At 40.2% G+C, this 19278-nt stretch overlaps 1 protein-coding gene across 10 annotated transcripts in view; it reads right to left on the bottom strand.

The window, feature by feature from the left end:
* KAZN (kazrin, periplakin interacting protein) overlaps positions 1-19278 on the bottom strand; it is a 755495-nt gene that overhangs the window by 107117 nt on the left and 629100 nt on the right. For all 10 annotated transcript variants that reach the window (XM_073656771.1, XM_073656774.1, XM_073656779.1 and 7 more), the window contains one exon: positions 13002-13073. In XM_073656771.1, the coding sequence (XP_073512872.1) occupies positions 13002-13073 (72 nt within the window). The remainder of the gene's footprint in view (positions 1-13001; positions 13074-19278) is intronic.

Here is a 19278-nt window from a genome sequence, read left to right as displayed (position 1 = left end):
ACTGAATAGACTGTTAGAATTTGTATTATGGCAAGAAAAAAAGCAGCTAAGTAAAGAAAAACGAGTGGCCATGATTACTTTAAGAAATAAAGGTCAATCAGTGCGAAAAATTGAGAAAACTTTGAAAGTGTCCCCAAGTGCAGCTGCAAAAGCCATCAAGCGCTACAAAGAAACTGGCTCACATGAGGACCACCCCAGGAAAGGAAGACCAAGAGTCACCTCTTCTTCTGAGGATAAGTTTATCAGAGTCACCAGCCTCAGAAATCGCAGGTTAATAGCAGCTCAGATTAGAGACCAGGTCAATGCCACACAGAGTTCTAGCAGCAGACACATCTCTTCAACAACTGGTAAGAGGAGACTTTGTGCAGCCGGCCTTCATGGTAAAATAGCTGCTAGGAAACCACTGCTAAGGACAGGCAACAAGCAGAAGAGACTTGTTTGGGCTAAATAACACAAGGAATGGACATTAGAACAGTGGAAATCTGTGCTTTGGTCTGATGAGTCCAAGTTTGAGATCTTTGGTTCCAACCACCGTGTCTTTGTGCGACGCAGAAAAGGTGAACGGATGGACTCTACATGCCTGGTCCCCACCGTGAAGCATGGAGGAGGAGGTGTGATGTTGTGGGGGTGCTTTGCTGGTGACACTGTTGGGGATTTAATCAAAATTGAAGGCATACTGAACCAGCATGGCTACCACAGCATCTTGTAGCGGCATACTATTCCATCCGGTTTGCGTGTAGTTGGACCATCATTTATTTTTCAACAGGACAATGACCCGAAACACACCTCCAGGCTTTGTTAGGGCTATTAGACCAAGAAGGAGAGTGATGCGGTGCTACACCAGATGGCCTGGCCTCCACAGTCACCAGACCTGAACCCAATCGAGATGGTTTGGAGTGAGCTGGACAGCAGAGTGAAGGCAAAAGGGCCAACAAGTACTAAGCATCTCTGGGAACTCCTACAAGATTGTTGGAAGACCATTTCCGGTGACTACCTCTTGAAGCTCATCTAGAGAATGCCAAGAGTGTGCAAAGCAGTCATCAAAGCAAAAGGTGGCTACTTTGAAGAACCTAGAATATAAGACATATTTTCAGTTGTTTCACACTTTTTTGTTAAGTATATAATTCCACATGTGTTAATTCATAGTTTTGATGCCTTCAGTGTGAATGTACAATTTTCATAGTCACGAAAATACAGAAAAATCTTTAAATGAGAAAGTGTGTCCAAACTTTTGGTCTGTACTGTATATATATATGAGGAGGAGGAGAGATTCTTGTACAGGCAATGGAGAAGATGGAGAGGTTAATCTCTCCTCCTCACTTGTACAGACAATGGAGAAGATGGAGAGGTTAGATTAACCTCTCCATCTTCTCCATTGCCTGTCTCAGCATATATTGGACTGCACTCAGATGATATCAGTGTGCAGTCCGATGTTTTGCAAGCACCCATTGACTTGAATGGGTGGACGATGTGAGAGATACACTGCTATGCTGCAATTTTTTTTTCTCGTGCAGTATCAGCATGAGAAAAATTTTCAGATCTGCTTTGCCTCATTGAATAACATTGGTCAGAGTGCAATGTGATATTTTCTCGAATAGCACTCCTCTGTATTATACACCAGTGTGAGCGAGCCGCAATGTTGGTGGTAGTCACAAGTCGAAATCCAGCATCTGTAAAAACAAGTCAGCCATAGTGTTTACCAAGTAAGCCATTTTAAAGGCAGGAACAGTTTTAGGGATGGAAAATACTAAAGAGCAACTTGAGAGTGTAGTATGTAACCCTTCACGGTCCTAAACTACTGGGGATTTTAATATTGCTGTACGCCACCATAATAGCTTTATTATGGCATTGCATGACCGTATTGTGGGAAATAAGATGATTCCAACATAATATTTTCATATATCAGTATTTTACAGATACCGTATGGAGATATTATTCAGGGACTGTAGGGTGGTATCCGCCTCTTTGCAGCATTGTAGTTTCTACCATTGCAAATCGTCCACCTGCTCACAGAAGGAAGAACTTTACATTTTGCCATTAGAAGCCCTCTGGGATTTAGAAATTATTGGCCGGCATTATGTCCTTAATGTCAATTATTATTACGTTGCTATCAGATTTCCCTATTGAGAAAAAAAAAAAGCGCCCAGGGGGTTATAATTGCAAATCCCATGTATTAAAAGAAAATAAAAAGTTGTCTGACACTGCCAAGGAAATGAGATTTGTTATTAAGTTGGGCAGGAGAGGTAATATCACAAAAGACGAGCCAGACAGAATTTCAATTCTAAAACTGACAACACAAATCTTCAAGCAGCAGCTCTCAGCAAATGCATGGAAATTTGGCCTGGGGCAAAGCAAACGCCACCTCCATCATCTGATGTCTTGGTATTAATAAAGCAAGCTCTTTGGAAAAGGAACCTTTCATCTTTTCCGAATACGCTCAATTTTTAAAGGGTGGTGCAAAAAATAAAGGGTTACAATTGTCTAATGAGGGGACTATTTAGAGTAGGGTTCACTGCCTTTCTATCCCTGAAATTGCACAACGTGCTACAGCCCTTCATGGGGTCAATAAACTTTTTGTCAACTCCTTTTCTACAGAAGAACTTTTAAAAATTGAGCTTCTGAAGAGCACTATTTTACGAGAAAGTTAGGCAAATTGTGATGATCACCTCATCCACATCCCTTCTTCACAGTGTTTGCTTAATGCTGCATTGTAATTTGGAAGAAACCAAGAGGAAACTTTGGGCACCTGCCAGATCTTTTCAAATAATTTTGGCAGGTGGGTTTTGTGGGATAAAAACTCAAGCTTTGAAGGTGGTCATCATTCAAGAGAAGACTAGGGTCCTCAGATATTAAGTAGTCTTGAAATGCAAACTAAGACTTCCATGAACACTTTATCTTCCCAGTACGAATTACAAAATTAATAACTAATTTGGTCCCTAGGGGAAGTGAGATTTTTTTGAAGTTCTAATACAGGAGTCTAATCGTGCTTTAGGATAATGGTTTCCTACAATGCTTACATTATGATCCATGGGAAAGAAAAATATGAGTACCCATGAGAAAAACAAGGATCATGACTGGTGTTTGACAACAGACCATCATGGATCATCAGGAAGTACTTCTCATTCTAACAAAATTACACATTATCGGAAAGTCCCTTTACTGATTATTACTGGAGATATGACCAATATTAAGTTCTCCGAACCTTGACCTAGTGGTCTACTCAACACGCAGACTTCTCCAATGAGGCCCTCTCACACCACCCCTTTAAAGAAATTTCGCAGTACCTGCTCATCTCTGTTGTGGGGAAATTTTTTTTTAGAGTGCAACAAATCATTATGGGCACCAGCAGCTGGACCATCGTTGAGCAGCCCCTCTTTAAGCCAGTTTCTCACTTTCGAGAAAGAAGGACCGCGCTTGTATCACAAAGCCCAGCTTAACCACCCAATCTTCTAGCCTGAACAGCCTGATTGATGCCTATGAGGCAGTTAGCTCAGGCAAGGAGACTCGCTGGTCAGTGTGGGCATTGCGAAGAGATACACATAAGTGTGAAACCGGCCTTAGCGGAACCTTCTAGCAAGCAGATATCGCCCAAAACAGAGAACCCCGTTAATAAATTTTGTGACTAGCTGTATCCAAAGTTACATAATAATCAGATATCAGAATATCACTATTTTGAGAAGAATGGAGGTTCACTGTCTTGCAGCACAAAGGATTTTTTGTGTTTGAATCAAACCAAGGACAATATCCACATGGTGTTTTTATGACCTTCAAGTTCCTCTCGCTCACCAAAAACTTGCTCATAGGTGAACCATCTCCCTATGAAATTGGCTTTGGTGTAGAATTGTGTGCTAAGGTCAGGGTAGATGGGCAGATTTTTGCTTATAACAAAAGCCCTCGACTCGTTAGATAAAACGTTGATCTCCGCTCATTTAAAAGCCCTTTTACAGGGACCAATTCAAACTGCATAAGGATAAATAATCATTAGATCCCCATACAGTCTGCATATTGCCAACAAACATAATCGGTTTACCCTGTGACTATCATTTAGGTCTCGTAAAAGGATCCAGTCAGCCGCCGAACATGCACTTTGCTCGGGTGATCGCTGACATACTTACACGGACCAATGATTGGGAATAAGTGTTCCCCTCTACGCTCTTTTGGCTGATTGTTGGACCGTGTAAAAGGGCCCTTAGAGGAATTAGACTGAGCCTCATTGGGGCAGACACTAGTATAAAGGATGTCAATTACCATGCTGCACTACAGAATATGTTGGCACTATAAAGGAGGCAGCAATAAAATGTTATTTATGACATCAAGGGTGTCTTATGGAAGAATAGCAGCATCTTAGAAAGGTATTTTATTTAGTTCATGGAGTTTAAACTTCCTCAACTTCTTCACATAGTAAGTTTTAAATAAATAAGCAGAAAGTAAAGCCTTGCATGGCAGGTGTAGGTGCCTGGCCTCGGTGATTTAAGTCTCAGAAGAAAGTACACCAGAGTAACAGGTTACTGACAGGACTTTTAGTGGATCAAAGTGTGGGTCTGGGATTTAGGAGCGACCAAAAGAGCCTGGGTGGGAAAGGTCGGTCCCATACACTCCAGCCCGGGATTTGCTTATCTAATAACAGGCAGCTGGGCGAGCTCAGCAGTGTGTGTGTTGTATGGAGAGGGAACTGACCGTTAATGGTGGACAGTCTCTGCCAGAGCCTGAAAGGTAGATTCAAAACTGAATGGATGAGCCCGTTTTGCATATCCACTGTAAAGACTGTTTTGTTATTCATTTGTGTCACAAAAAGACTTTCTTTCCATTTGATTGTTGTGAAAGTTTATGAAATATAATAAATCTTACACTGTGAGAAAAGAACCCGACAGGCCTATGTGTACCCCGACAGCTGTCAGAGAGCTTGAATCATTACAGTATCGAAGTATATCTATCTATATCTCTATATATCTATATCTATCATGAATTTAGAATAACTTCAAGTCTTCTTTACTGGCATCCCAAGAGCATTGATAATGAGATATTTGCACTAGAGCTGTAACTCTTAGCACAGAACAATGGCCCCTGCTGTTCAACCAGTATGCGATCTGAAGAGTTTACAGAGTACAGTTCCATCCTTGCCTGGACCCATCTATCAAGACATGAGAGATAAGAAAAGGAGCAACCAAAAAACAGGCTAATTAATTCTCTAAAGGAGAGATCGTGTTTGATGCCCCTCCATTAACATTACAGTTAGGTCTTTAATTTGCCGAAGTTACAGAAGAACTTGTACGGCTTCGCTCAAAAAGCATGCAGCTGATAAATGGGTCTTGCCCATGCTGATTTGAGTCTTGACCGAAGATTATTATTCAGATGCATGCTGATTCCAGCTGAAAAAGCCTCGCACTGCTGTGTACTATGTGCAAGAGAAAAGAGATTGCTGCCTGGATCCCCTAAAGAGATAACCTCACATTCCAGTAATAACCAGGTCAATGTAATATATAGGAGGGAGCAGAAGGACACATTACAACCTTCAGAAATAGCCAACTAAAACGCTGATACTTCTGGTTGGAGGCTTTGACAAATTTAGCAGCTTAAAAAAATAAAAAAAAAAATTATATATTAAAATATAATATATACACATATATACATACATACATATACACACACACCGTACAGACAAAAAGTTTGGACACACCTCATTTAAAGATTTTTCTGTATTTTGTATTTTCATGACTTTGAAAATTGTACATTCACACTGAAGGCATCAAAACTGTGAACTAACACATGTGGAATTATATACTTAACAAAAAAGTGTGAAACAACTGAAAATATGTCTTATATTCTAGGTTCTTCAAAGCAGCCACCTTTTGCTTTGCACACTCTTGGCAATCTCTTGATGAGCTTCAAGAGGTAGTCACCGGAAATGGTCTTCCAACAATCTTGAAGGAGTTCCCAGAGATGCTTAGCACTTGTTGGCCCTTTTGCCTTCACTCTGCAGTCCAGCTCACCCCAAACCATCTCCATTGGGTTCAGGTCTGGTGACTGTGGAAGCCAGGTCATCTGGCGTAGCACCCCATCACTCTCCTTCTTGGTCAAATAGCCCTTACACAGCCTGGAGGTGTGTTGGAGGTCATTGTCCTGTTGGAAAATAAATGATGGTCCAACTAAACGCAAAACGGATGGAATAGCATACCGCTGCAAGATGCTGTGGTAGCCATGCTGGTTCAGTATGCCTTCAATTTTGAATAAATCCCCAACAGTGTCACCAGCAAAGCACCCCCACACCGTCACACCTCCTCCTCCATGCTTCACGGTGGGGACCAGGCATGTAGAGTCCATCCGTTCACCTTTTCTGCGTCGCACAAAGACACGGTGGTTGGAACCAAAGATCTCAAATTTGGACTCATCAGACCAAAGCACAGATTTTCACTGGTCTAATGTCCATTCCTTGTGTTCTTTAGCCCAAACAAGTCTCTTCTGCTTGTTGCCCGTCCTTAGCAGTGGTTTCCTAGCAGCTATTTTACCATGAAGGCCTGCTGCACAAAGTCTCCTCTTAACAGTTGTTGTAGAGATGTGTCTGCTGCTAGAACTCTGTGTGGCATTGACCTGGTCTCTAATCTAAGCTGCTGTTAACCTGCGATTTCTGAGGCTGGTGACTCGGATAAACTCATCCTCAGAAGCAGAGGTGACTCTTGGTCTTCCTTTCCTGAGGCGGTCCTCATGTGAGCCAGTTTCTTTGTAGCGCTTGATGGTTTTTGCAACTGCACTTGGGGACACATTCAAAGTTTGCCCAATTTTTCGGACTGACTGACCTTCATTTCTTAAAGTAATGATGGCCACTCATTTTTCTTTACTTAGAATTTGTATTATGGCAAGAAAAAAGCAGCTAACAGTCTATTCAGTAGGACTCTCAGCTGTGTATCCACCTGTCTTCTGCACAACACAACTGATGGTCCCAACCCCATTTATAAGGCAAGAAATCCCACTTATTAAACCTGACAGGGCACACCTGTGAAGTGAAAACCATTTCTGGTGACTACCTCTTGAAGCTAATCAAGAGAATGCCAAGAGTGTGCAAAGCAGTCATCAAAGCAAAAGGTGGCTACTTTGAAGAACCAAGACATATTTTCAGTTGTTTCACACTTTTTTGTTAAGTATATAATTCCACATGTGTTAATTAATAGTTTTGATGCCTTCAGTGTGAATGTACAATTTTCAAAGTCATGAAAATACAGAAAAATCTTTAAATGAGAAGGTGTGTCCAAACTTTTGGTCTGTACTAATTATATATATATATATATATATATATATATATATATATATATATATATATATATATATATATATATATATATATATACACACACACACATATACATACAATTCGTCTTCTAGAGGGCTTCATCTCTAGACCTGTGTTCCCCAACTCCAGTCCTCAAGAGCCACCAACAGACCATCTTTTCACAAATTCCTTAGTATTGCACATGTGATGATTTGATCACCTACAGAAACCATGAAGATATGATATGTTGGCAGCTCTTGAGGACCGGAGATGGGGGAACACTACTCTAGGACATATGTAGCAACAGGGCCATTTTTGAAACCCCGTATACCTACAGCTGTAGTTTGTTTTCTTCTACACAACCAGACCAAAAATCAGAGAGTAAGCCTTGGATTTCTGCTGGGGATCTTGTGGTGAATGTCTGATTTGCAGTGTGCCCCAACATAATATGGGATCACTGTGACCCATGACCGTGCCCAATGTTGCACAACGCAAGAACAAAAAATGTTTTTCACATCTCACAGGGGTTTGATGTCCAACGCTTGTGGTGGGTTTGAGTTATCTACCAGTCTATGGCTGCTCTTGGCTTACAATACTTTCACCCTCATTTCCTAGTATACGTCTAAAGATGGCAGATAACTGAACAAGGGTGAATTATAAATAATCTAGGTTTCTAAAGTGAAAAAAGTAAAATATATTCTGGAAGTTCAGTCATGATTCTGGTCTTCAAGAGGAGGATGCATGAGCTCTGAGGGACCTGACCGTGACACAATCACCACATATGGGTCAGGGCTGGTCTGATACAACTTTTTACACGGCACAGGGTTATGGTGAGAAGCTGAAAGCTCATAAAGATGATATCCGGCCTTCTGCTCAGGCAAATGTTTACACATCAAGATACAGGTTCAGAAAGCCATATCTGTCTACAAAAGGCTGAAATGCGTTACCATACAATGGAGGATGCTGCCCTCAGACGGACTATGATCTCCACAGCTAGAACATTCACCGCTTTTATCATGTCCGGCATAATTGTGCCCTGACAATTTGAGACAACATTAAAATTGTTCTGCCATTGTAGATTAAATCTGTGTGCGTATAATTGCGCGTGCATATCTATATACTGTGGATAAACAAAAGTCAACACCCTTCTGTTAAAATGAAAAGGTTTTTGTCATTTAAAAAAATCATACCAAGAAGAATCATTTCAGAACTTTTTCCACCTTTAATGTCGCCTATAATCTGTACAAAGCTATTGAGAAATAAATCATTTTAAAGGGGAAAAATAAAACGAAAGTAAAGCAGTTGCTTAACCTCATCCCCCAATCACATTTCCACTCATGTTACACAGTAGTCAGTACACAGCCGCCGTCATTTACAGGAGATATGATTAACGCCATATAAAGTTTAGCTGTTCTAGTTGCATTTCATAGCAAAAGTCATTGTGCATAAACAGATTACAACACAGCAAAGGGATCTTATTTAAAGTTATCATTCAGGAGAAGGGTGCAAATTTTTTTCTCCAAGGCATTAGATAAACCATAGAGCACTGAAGACGTTATCAATAAGTGTCCTAAATTTGGCACAAAAGTGACACGACCTAGAACTGGACGTCCCTCAAACACCGATGAAGCGACAACAAGAAAATGGGTCCGGGAGGCTGCAAAGATGTATATATGTGCATGTGAATAAATACGTGTTTGTGACAGAGCACATATTGCATTATACAAACCCTGGAAAAAATTATGAAATCACCGGGCTCGGAGGATGTTCATTCAGTTGTTTAATGTTGTTGAAAAAAAGCAAATTACAGACATGGCACAAAACTAAAAAGTCATTTCAAATGGCAACTTTAGGGCTTTAAGAAACACTAAAAGAAATCAAGATTAAAAATGTGGTACTCCGTAAGGGTAATTTTTTTCGGACCAAGCAGAGGGAAAAAATTATGGAATCACTCAATTCTGAGGAAAAAATTATGGAATCACCCTGTAAATTTTCATTTCCAAAACTAACACCTGCATCAAATTAGATCTGCTCGTTAGTATGCATCTAAAAGGAGTGATCACACCTTGGAGAGCTGTTGCACCAAGTGGACTGACATGAATCATGGCTCCAACAGGAGACATGTCAACTGAAACAAAGGAGATGAATATCAAACTCATAAAAGAAGGTATACCATCACGCAATGTTGCAAAAGATATTGGTTGTTCACAGTCAGCTGTGTCTAAAATCTGGACCAAATACAAACAACATGGGAAGGTTGTTAAAGGCAAACATACTGGTAGACCAAGGAAGACATCAAAGCGTCAAGACCGGAAACTTAAAGCAATATGTCTCCGAAACAGGAAATGCACAACAAAACAAATGAGGAATGAATGGGAGGACACAGGAGTCAATGTCTGTGACCGAACTGTAAAAAACCACCTAAAGGAAATGGGATTTACATACAGAAAACCTAAACATAAGCCATCATTAACACCTAAACAGAAAAAAAACAAGGTTACAATGGGCTAAGGAAAAGTAATCGTGGACTGTGGATGACTGGATGAAAGTCATATTCAGTGATGAATCGCGAATCTGCATTGGGCAAGGTGATGATGCAGGAACTTTTGCTTGGTGCCGTTCCAATGAGATTTATAAAGAGGACTGCATGAAGAGAACATGCAAATTTCCACAGTCATTGATGATATGGGGCTGCATGTCAGGTAAAGGCACTGGGGAGATGGCGGTCATTACATCTTCAATAAATGCCCAAGTTTACATTGATATTTTGGACAGTTTTCTTATCCCATCAATTGAAAGGATGTTTGGGAATGATGACATCATTTTTCAAGATGATAGTCCAGATCTCAATCCAATTGAAAATCTTTGGTGGAAATTGAAGAAAATGGCCCATGACAAGGCTCCAACTTGCAACGCTGATCCGGCAACAGCAATCACAGAAAGTTGGAGCCAGATTGATGAAGAGTACTGTTTGTCACTCATTAAGTCCATGCCTCAGAGACTGCAAGCTATTATTAAAGCCAGAGGTGGTGCAACAAAATACTAGTGATGTACTGGAGTGTTCTTTTGTGTGTTTGTTTTTCACGATCCCATAATTTTTTCCTCAGAATTGAGTGATTCCATAATTTTTTTCCCTCTGCTTGGTCTGAAAAAAATGACCCTTACTGAGTACCACATTTTTTATCTTGATTTCTTTTAGTGTTTCTTAAAGCCCTAAAGTTACCATTTGAAATGACTTTAGTTTTGTGCCATGTCTGTGATCTGCTTTTTTTCAACAACATTAAACAACTAAATCCTCCGATCCCGGTGATTCCATAATTTTTACCAGGGGTTGTACATACACATGTACAAGCAGCTACCATTGAACACATACTAAACGGCTTGAAATTTCAGAAATGGCCAGAAGCCCCTACAACATATTCCAAAAAGCCAATTTGAACATTTTAGAAATATATTAAGTGGTCACAATAATACACAATTTACAAGGTCACATTTGGCCCTTTTAGCAAACATTTGGTCTTTCTGAATAATCCGCTAACGCCGAGGCACGGGTAATCTGGCAAGAATTAAAACAGCATCTGTCCATGAAATGCACCCTGGGAGGCCTCTGAACTGACCCACACAGATTGTACAAATTCAGGCTGAACATGGTCTCCAAAATCAGTAGAACACAGATTTAATGCATACATACTATATATTCTTTAAAATATAAAAAAAAGTTTATTTATTATAATGCTTATTTAACAGGTTGCTTTTAATTATTTTTTTTTATTTTACTATGGGTATTCTCTATTTTGTGTCTTTTTAATTAAAAACTACAATTCACTTTATATATAAAGGAAAAACAAAGTATGCAGAAAATCTAACTGCAATTCCAGAGTAAGTAACAAAATAGTAGCGTTGGGTGGATCATACACTTGGCCAAACATGCTTTAATGTGAATAGAGTGCAGCAGGTGGCAGGAGGGACGGAGGCAAAACACAATGGTCGTTTTCAGCTTGATTACCCGAGCTCAGACCCTTTGTAGGGGGTTCTGCAGACTCCAAGCAGACATTACAGACATGCATGCCCTTCACAGGCTGGAGGAACACAATTTAAGCCTTTTACTATTAATCTGACAAGGCTCTAATGTTCTTCATCTCTACTAAGATGTCAGCTCTGCCAAGAAACATGCTTCACCGAGGGAGAGAAGTAACCAACAAGGACATAGAATAGACTATATGAATTTATGTAAAATACAACATACACACATCCCTCAGGATATACAAAACAAAAACCACAAAAATGGAGACAGCACTCAAGAAATCCATGGTAGCACAGTTTAGCCAAGCAGGCTGCTGATAGTGCCACAAACAACATATTGCTTGGTGTTGTTGAACAACTCCTGGGACACCAACGTTGCATCGTGAAGGCCTCTTCATTGAGTTGCCCTCGTGGTCTCCAGACCAATCTCCAGCTATCACTGCACAAAAGTGGGACTCATTGCTGAACAGGAGAGACCTCCATTGCCATCTTGCTCTACACCATGATAGTTTTTGAGTGCGGTGGCATGAGATCAATGAAATACGTGTAGCTCATAGTCCAAAATCAGGCCATCGCCTTCTGATGAAGACACCTTAAGCTCAGTATGCGACGTCCAATTTCACTTACCATATTTAATGGATCAATAGGCTCTATTCTTCGACTCTCACGAGACTTCAAGGGCAATGCCTTGAAGAGACCCTCACGATGGGAACATCACACCGGTCCTACTGTCAGGATTATGCTGTATGGTGGCCCAATGTACAGAAGGCAGACAACTCTAGTCTTCATTCCAGGTACATTAATCAGTTCGGGGCTACATTGATTCAGATATGGAACCCCTTCTCCAAGGTGTCCCAGAAGTTTTTCAACACGACAATGCTAGATCAAATGTTGCTGGTGCTACTGTGAGAATCCTGTGTGGCCTAAACGTTCTACCATGGCTGCAGCGTCTCCGGACTTGTCTCCCATCGAGCACTTCTGGGACATCATTGGTCGGCAATTGCACAGGAGCTGCCAGCAGCAGATCTTGATGATTTTGCTCAAGTGAATTCAGCACGGCAGGACATTTCTCGGACAACCATTAATAACCTCACTGATCTCATGCCAAGGCGTGTGTGTAAGTAAGTGGTGCTCAAAGTCGATACTGATTAAATTGAGATGTTGTGAAAATGTTTCCATCTATCATCATTTGCATATCCGTAACATGACTATCAACACTGATTTCCATAAATTATCCTTCTTGGTGCTGCAATGTCAATGTATACAGAGATTTTATCTATCTATATAGAGAAATATATGGAGCTATTTAGCGATATATACATCGTTACATTCACAACGCTCACTCAAAGCCAGGAAATGCAAAGAATCCATCCAAATATTAATACCGAGTGTGAAAATGTAGACATGAATGATACAAAATCAATGCCAATTCCAACATTAAGGATGAAAAAACATTAGTGATCAAGGCAGTGAAATAATGCTGGACAACACAATGCCAAAAACAACGGACAAACAGTCCAACACTGAAGACAATGAGATCCTTCAAGAAGTTAGAAAAGTAGTGAATCCATCGACTTCAAGAAAAACTACGTTTGTGCACTTCGGGGAACAATTTCTATTGGACCCTTGTCCAGCCGTAAATTAAGTAATTAGTGTCTACCATCCCACAACCATGTCCATAAGAAATGATGGAAGAAAGTTCTGTGCTACTTACAACCATTGGTGTATTTGTCTTGCATTTGTAGCGTACCAGATCTGCTCAGCTTCATGTTGCCATACTCCAGACCTATGGATAAGCAATCGAGATCAATAGATTATTTTTTGGTAAATGGATTAATTTTATTATGACTTTAAAACCTTCAGATATGAACCATCATCTATAAATACACATGTCTGTTCTGATAGAAGGAGAATAAAACTGGGGCTTCCTGGAGCCACCACGATACAGAGTTATGCTTAGAACATATGACATATACAAAAAAAGAACACACACACACACACACACACACACGAACACATACAATGCACTAAAAAAAACCAACAAAAAAACTGAGGAATATAAAGCAAAATCTTCAATGTGTGCCCTCAGTGTTTCGCCGTGAGAAGACAGGCTGCAGCAGGAACCTCAAACCCATTTTAAAACATAAGGGCAAATCTTGCTACAGATGATGTTGAAGGAAATAAGGATGGTGAATGCCGAATTTCAATCCCAGATCCTTTGCAATTTACAGGAGATAAGTAGGTGCAAAAGGTGCCCGTCAGCAGTTACTCCCCTCTCCCCATAAAAAACAACAACATGAATGCTAGGCTAAGCAGAGTGTGCGTATGTATAATGGAGTTGGGAGGAATAGTGGGCTGAACGAGCATGTAGGCTCCTTGTACTTTCCCATAAATTCATCACAGACAGGAAACAGGGGCTTATTTTTGAGAATACAGAATGAGCCAGTATTGAACATATAGTTCTAGATGCCCCAGATGGCACCTCAGGGACCATTCAATAGGTGTTAATTAACCTTTGTATAGCCTTTTCTAGTGTAGTCTCCCAGTGAGAGTTTCTATTTAAGTATTACTTCTACCATGATACAACTTTTGGGCTAGTGCACATGGCCGTATTTTCAGAGTGCTATCCGACAAAACATCGTAACGCACTCAGATCAAGGTTATTCTATGGGGCCGCGCACATGTTAGATTTTTTCCTCGGACCAAATATATGAAAAAAATTGTTGCATGCCTGAATTTGATCCAATATTGAGCAATGCAAGTCAATGAGTCAGTAGAAACCATCGGACTGCACTCGGATGACATCTGAGTGCAGGCCGATTTCCACAGACTGACAATGGAGAAGAGTCCCCCCCCCCCCCATCATCTCATCAGAGAGAATTGGATCACACTACAATCAGAGCGCCCTCGACCTGATTTTCTCATCTGTACCTGCCCTTACAGCAACACCCCGAGAGTAGTTAAAGGACAGCGATCCTCGAAGAACCAAAAATCGTCAACTAATTTTTATAGTTTTGGTGATATTCCATGAATTCCAATTACCTCTTTGTAAATCTTTTCCAAACTGTCTCTCTCTACTCAAAACTTCAGGGAAGAGGAAACCAGTACGAGACCCTTTCCGACCTGAAAAGTGATTACTTTTCTAGGTGATCTCATCCATACCCCAAGCAACAGAAAAGAAAATAACGGCATCTAGTAACACAAAACTTGGCACTTCTAGCATGGAACTGGAAAGTATTCAGGAGTTTGACATTTTCTGTGCAGTTGCACTTTTAATATTAATGTGGTCACATTAATATGACCTTCTGCAGCCTTCCCACAAGGTACGGAATAATTCTCTATTGTTCCTTTGCAGATAACCGCTGCTTCCTATCGCTATGAATTATGATTGTGCTCCGATCAATGGACAAGAATTGGAGAGGCGGTAGTGGGACAGCTTGATACAAAATAAGAAGAAAAAAAAAAATTTCACTAATATATATATATATATATATATATATATATATATATATATATATATATATATATATATATATATATATATATATATATATATATATATATATATATATATATATATATATATACAGTACAGACCAAAAGTTTGGACAAGCCTTCTCATTTAAAGAAATCTCTGTATTTTCATGACTATGAAAATTGTACATTCACACTGAAGGCATCAAAACTATGAATTAACACATGTGGAATTATATACTTAACAAAAAAAGTGTGAAACAACTGAAAATATATGTCTTATATTCTAGGTTCTTCAAAGTAGCCACCTTTTGCTTTGATGACTGCTTGGCACACTCTTGATGAGCTTCAAGAGGTAGTCACCGGAAATGGTTTTCACTTCACAGGTGTGCCCTGTCAGGTTTAATAAGTGGGATTTCTTGCCTTATAAATGGGGTTGGGACCATCAGTTGTGTTGTGCAGAAGTCAGGTGGATACACAGCTGATAGTCCTACTGAATAGACTGTTATAATTTGTATTATGGCAAGAAAAAAGCAGCTAAGTAAAGAAAAACGATTGGCCATCATTACTTTAAGAAATGAAGGTCAGTCAGTGGGAAAAATTGGGCAAACTTTGAAAGTGTCCCCAAGTGCAGTTGCAAAAACCATCAAACGCTACAAAGAAACTGGCTCACATGAGGACCACCCCAGGAAAGGAAGACCAAGAGTCACCTCTGCTTCTGAGGATAAGTTTATCCGAGTCACCAGCCTCAGAAATCGCAGGTTAACAGCAGCTCAGATTAGAGACCAGGTCAATGCCACACAGAGTTCTAGCAGCAGACACATCTCTACAACTGTTAAGAGGAGACTTTGTGCAGCAGGCCTTCATGGTAAAACAGCTGCTAGGAAACCACTGCTAAGGACAGGCAACAAGCAGAAGAGACTTGTTTGGGCTAAAGAACACAAGGAATGGACATTAGACCAGTGGAAATCTGTGCTTTGATGGTGACACTGTTTGGGATTTATTCAAAATTGAAGGCATACTGAACCAGCATGGCTACCACAGCATCTTGCATGCTATTCCATCCGGTTTGCGTTTAGTTGGACCATCATTTATTTTTCAACAGGACAATGACGCCAAACACACCTCCAGGCTGTGTAAGGGCTATTTGACCAAGAAGGAGAGTGATGGGGTGCTACGCCAGATGACCTGGCCTCCACAGTCACCAGACCTGAACCCAATCGAGATGGTTTGGGGTGACCTGGACCGCAGAGTGAAGGCAAAAGGGCCAACAAGTGCTAAGCATCTCTGGGAACTCCTTCAAGATTGTTGGAAGACCATTTCCGGTGACCACCTCTTGAAGCTCATCAAGAGAATGCCAAGAGTGTGCAAAGCAGTCATCAAAGCAAAAGGTGACTACTTTGAAGAACCTAGAATATAAGACATATTTTCAGTTGTTTCACGCTTTTTTGTTAAGTATATAATTCCACATGTGTTAATTCATAGTTTTGATGCCTTCAGTGTGAATGTACAATTTTCATAGTCATGAAAATACAGGAAAAATCTTTAAAGGAGAAGGTGTGTCCAAACTTTTGGTCTGTACTGTATATATATGTATATATATTTATTACAAATATAATATATATCAAATGCAATGCAAGTTGTAATGTCAGGGGGTAGATTCTGCGTGGATGCAGCATGCAATACAAGACTGATACTTTTACATGTCATATAACCCCTCGGCTTTATCCCCTGGTAACAAAAACTGTGCACGTTCCTGTATGTGAGAGGGACAAAGGCCACAAGCGCGGCCAAGGTGCTTTATTTCCTGTAGCACAGTGGATGATCGGGCGCTGGGATTGTGCCAGATGCAAATGATGCCTCTCTGAAATGCAGCATATCTGACAGTTTACTCTGGCGCTGCTTCCCCATCCTCAGCGACTCCCACAGAATGTCAATGAGGCCTCATAAAAGAGCCTGTCACAGATCTCCGTATTCCGGTCCAATGACCAGGATCTCGAGGCGCAGGCCAGAAAATAGAGAGATAAATTAAGAATTAATGTTGTTTATTGCAAAAAAAAATAAATTCAGCAGTTAAGTAATGCATTTTTTTTTTTTTTTTTTAACCCCAGTTCAAACATTTAGTAATTTTCTGTACTTCGTAGTTTAACGGTGGTGCTACTTTTTCATTTGTTTGGGCTACCAAAATATATTTTTGTGCATTATTTTTCACTACTTTTATCATCACCTTTTTGATTGCAATGTTTTTCTTTAATTCCTCATTTTATTAGGGGTTAAGCTTTCAAACCTCTAAAATTTAAGTTTGTGCCATAATAAAAATTTTAAAAGAAATTTGTGATCAAGTTTCTGCCTTCCCAGACAAAAGCAGCATAATGTAGGGACAGAGACCGAAATTTCAATGTCTTTTCACTTACTACATGCGATAAGTTTTACTAAAAATCAGTTTTAATCTGCTGCATCTCTGCTAGCCTTCTCAATGAAAAACTCCTTCTCTGTTGCCCTTCATCATCTTTGGTTCTGCCCGTTCTCAATCATTGATTGGCAGCTTTCTGCCTATGCACAGTGTCGAAAAAAAATCTATCATTCATTCAATGACGTGGGCGGGGAATAGACAAAAACAATTGATCAGCATTTTCTCAAAAAAGAGGAGGAGGGGGAACTCCAAAAATGTTCCCTGTTAAATATAAGTGTTCATTTTAGGGAGAATGTTGGAGCACAACTCCTAACTTCTGCAGCTGCTAACAGTCTGCTGCACATTCTGCTATTCTTTAACCCGCGGAGGATTAACCTTACATAATCCCATTCCCTAATGAGTCAAAAAGAAAATAAACTGTCAATAAACTGAACGACATAATTGCATTATTACAGACTTACAGCTGAAACACTAATTTAGCATAGACTGATGCCGCGGATAGCTCCGCATAATCCTGGTAAATAGCACTCTGATAATAGCCGGCAATTTTAGTAATTTAATTCGGTGTTTCCTACAAAAGGAAAATGAATTAGACATCTTCAAAAGAAAAAAATTGAACAGACCTTAAAAAAATGTGACGTGGCCAATAATTACACTGGCTTAGCCATTTACTACTTTCTATAAAAGAGGATAGCGGATTGAGCAACACATCCCGATTACTTTTTCTTCCCTATGGGGAGAGATCAGGCAAACGCAAATATACTTAAAAAGTCAATTTTTTTTTTATGTGGGTCCAGATTACAAACTCAAGAATGAATAATGCTGCAGATGTTACCGTTAGTTTTTGCAGCAAAGTATTGTTGCAAAATTTCTCTTGGGAACGTACCATTAATGCTTCATACCGCTTGTAGAGATAAATACAGGATGGCAGCCATTACAGCGCCAACACTTATTGCTACCCTGCTTCTTAGAGATTTTGGACTATATGGTTCCCTCAAAAATCGCAGCCTCGGAGAATTTCATGGAAAGAGGTTTTAATACTTTGCATTCGGGAGTTAAAGGGAACCTGTCATTCGATTTATGCAGCCCCCAAAACGGGCAGCATTAATCAGGCACAACGGAAGCAAGGCATGTTTTACCCTGAAACACTGCAACCTTTCAGACTAAAAAAAATGTAAAAAAATTGTCTATGGATATTGTATTATCGGCACCAAGTCACCTGTGTACACATGGAATGTGCTGCCAATAACAATGATTTAAAGGGAATCTGGCAGCAGCATGATGTAGGGACAGTGACCCCAATTCCAGTGATGCGTCACTTACTGGGCTGCTTGCAGCAGTTTTGATAAAATACATTTTTAATGCTGCAGATCTAGCAGAGCTCTGAATGCTGAGCTCTGTATAACCCCTCCCACACCACCGATTTGCAGCCTTCTGCCTATGCACACGGAAAACAGCCAATCAGTGGTGAGGGTGGGGTTATATAGAGCTCATGAATGTGGAGACTAAATAACAGCAGGTTTACTAGTATAATAAATAATAATAGTTTTATCAGCAGATTATCAAAACTACCACAAGCAGTCCAGTAAGCGACATCAATGGAATCAGGGTCTCTGCCCCTTCATCATGTTGCTCTCAAATTAGTTGGCAAAAGCCTGGTGACGGATTCCCTTTTAAACTGGCTTATGGTATCTTTAGATGAGTCATTAATCATCTGATGAGAACCGGAATAAACGTTACTATCGAAATAGGACGGCAATCGCCCAATGAACGAACAAAACGTTCATATATTGAGTGCCATCATTTTTAATCCTGGCATAAGGAAAAAAAAAAAAAAAAAAGTTAGTTATTGGTAGTCCATCATCCCATGATCTTCTATACACACAGAACAATTGTATTAACGATCGTTCTGTGTGCATGGAATGGTCGTCAGCCTGTGTAGATGCCGGTAACAGACCGGCTTGCATGTAGCACACCAGTGGTGGCTTAATGGTGGGGGATGAGGGGGTGTATTAAAAATCATTGTATATAAAACTCACCGTCAGACGACTGTTGGCCGGTATAGATGGGCCAATAGTTGGGCTACGAATGCTCATTCCCAGAT

The sequence above is a fragment of the Phyllobates terribilis genome, unplaced genomic scaffold (genome assembly GCF_046119375.1).
Source record: "Phyllobates terribilis strain yellow unplaced genomic scaffold, ASM4611937v1 Scaffold_12__6_contigs__length_324123572, whole genome shotgun sequence".
Taxonomy (NCBI): domain Eukaryota; kingdom Metazoa; phylum Chordata; class Amphibia; order Anura; family Dendrobatidae; genus Phyllobates; species Phyllobates terribilis.
This window is presented reverse-complemented; position numbering and strand designations above follow the sequence as displayed.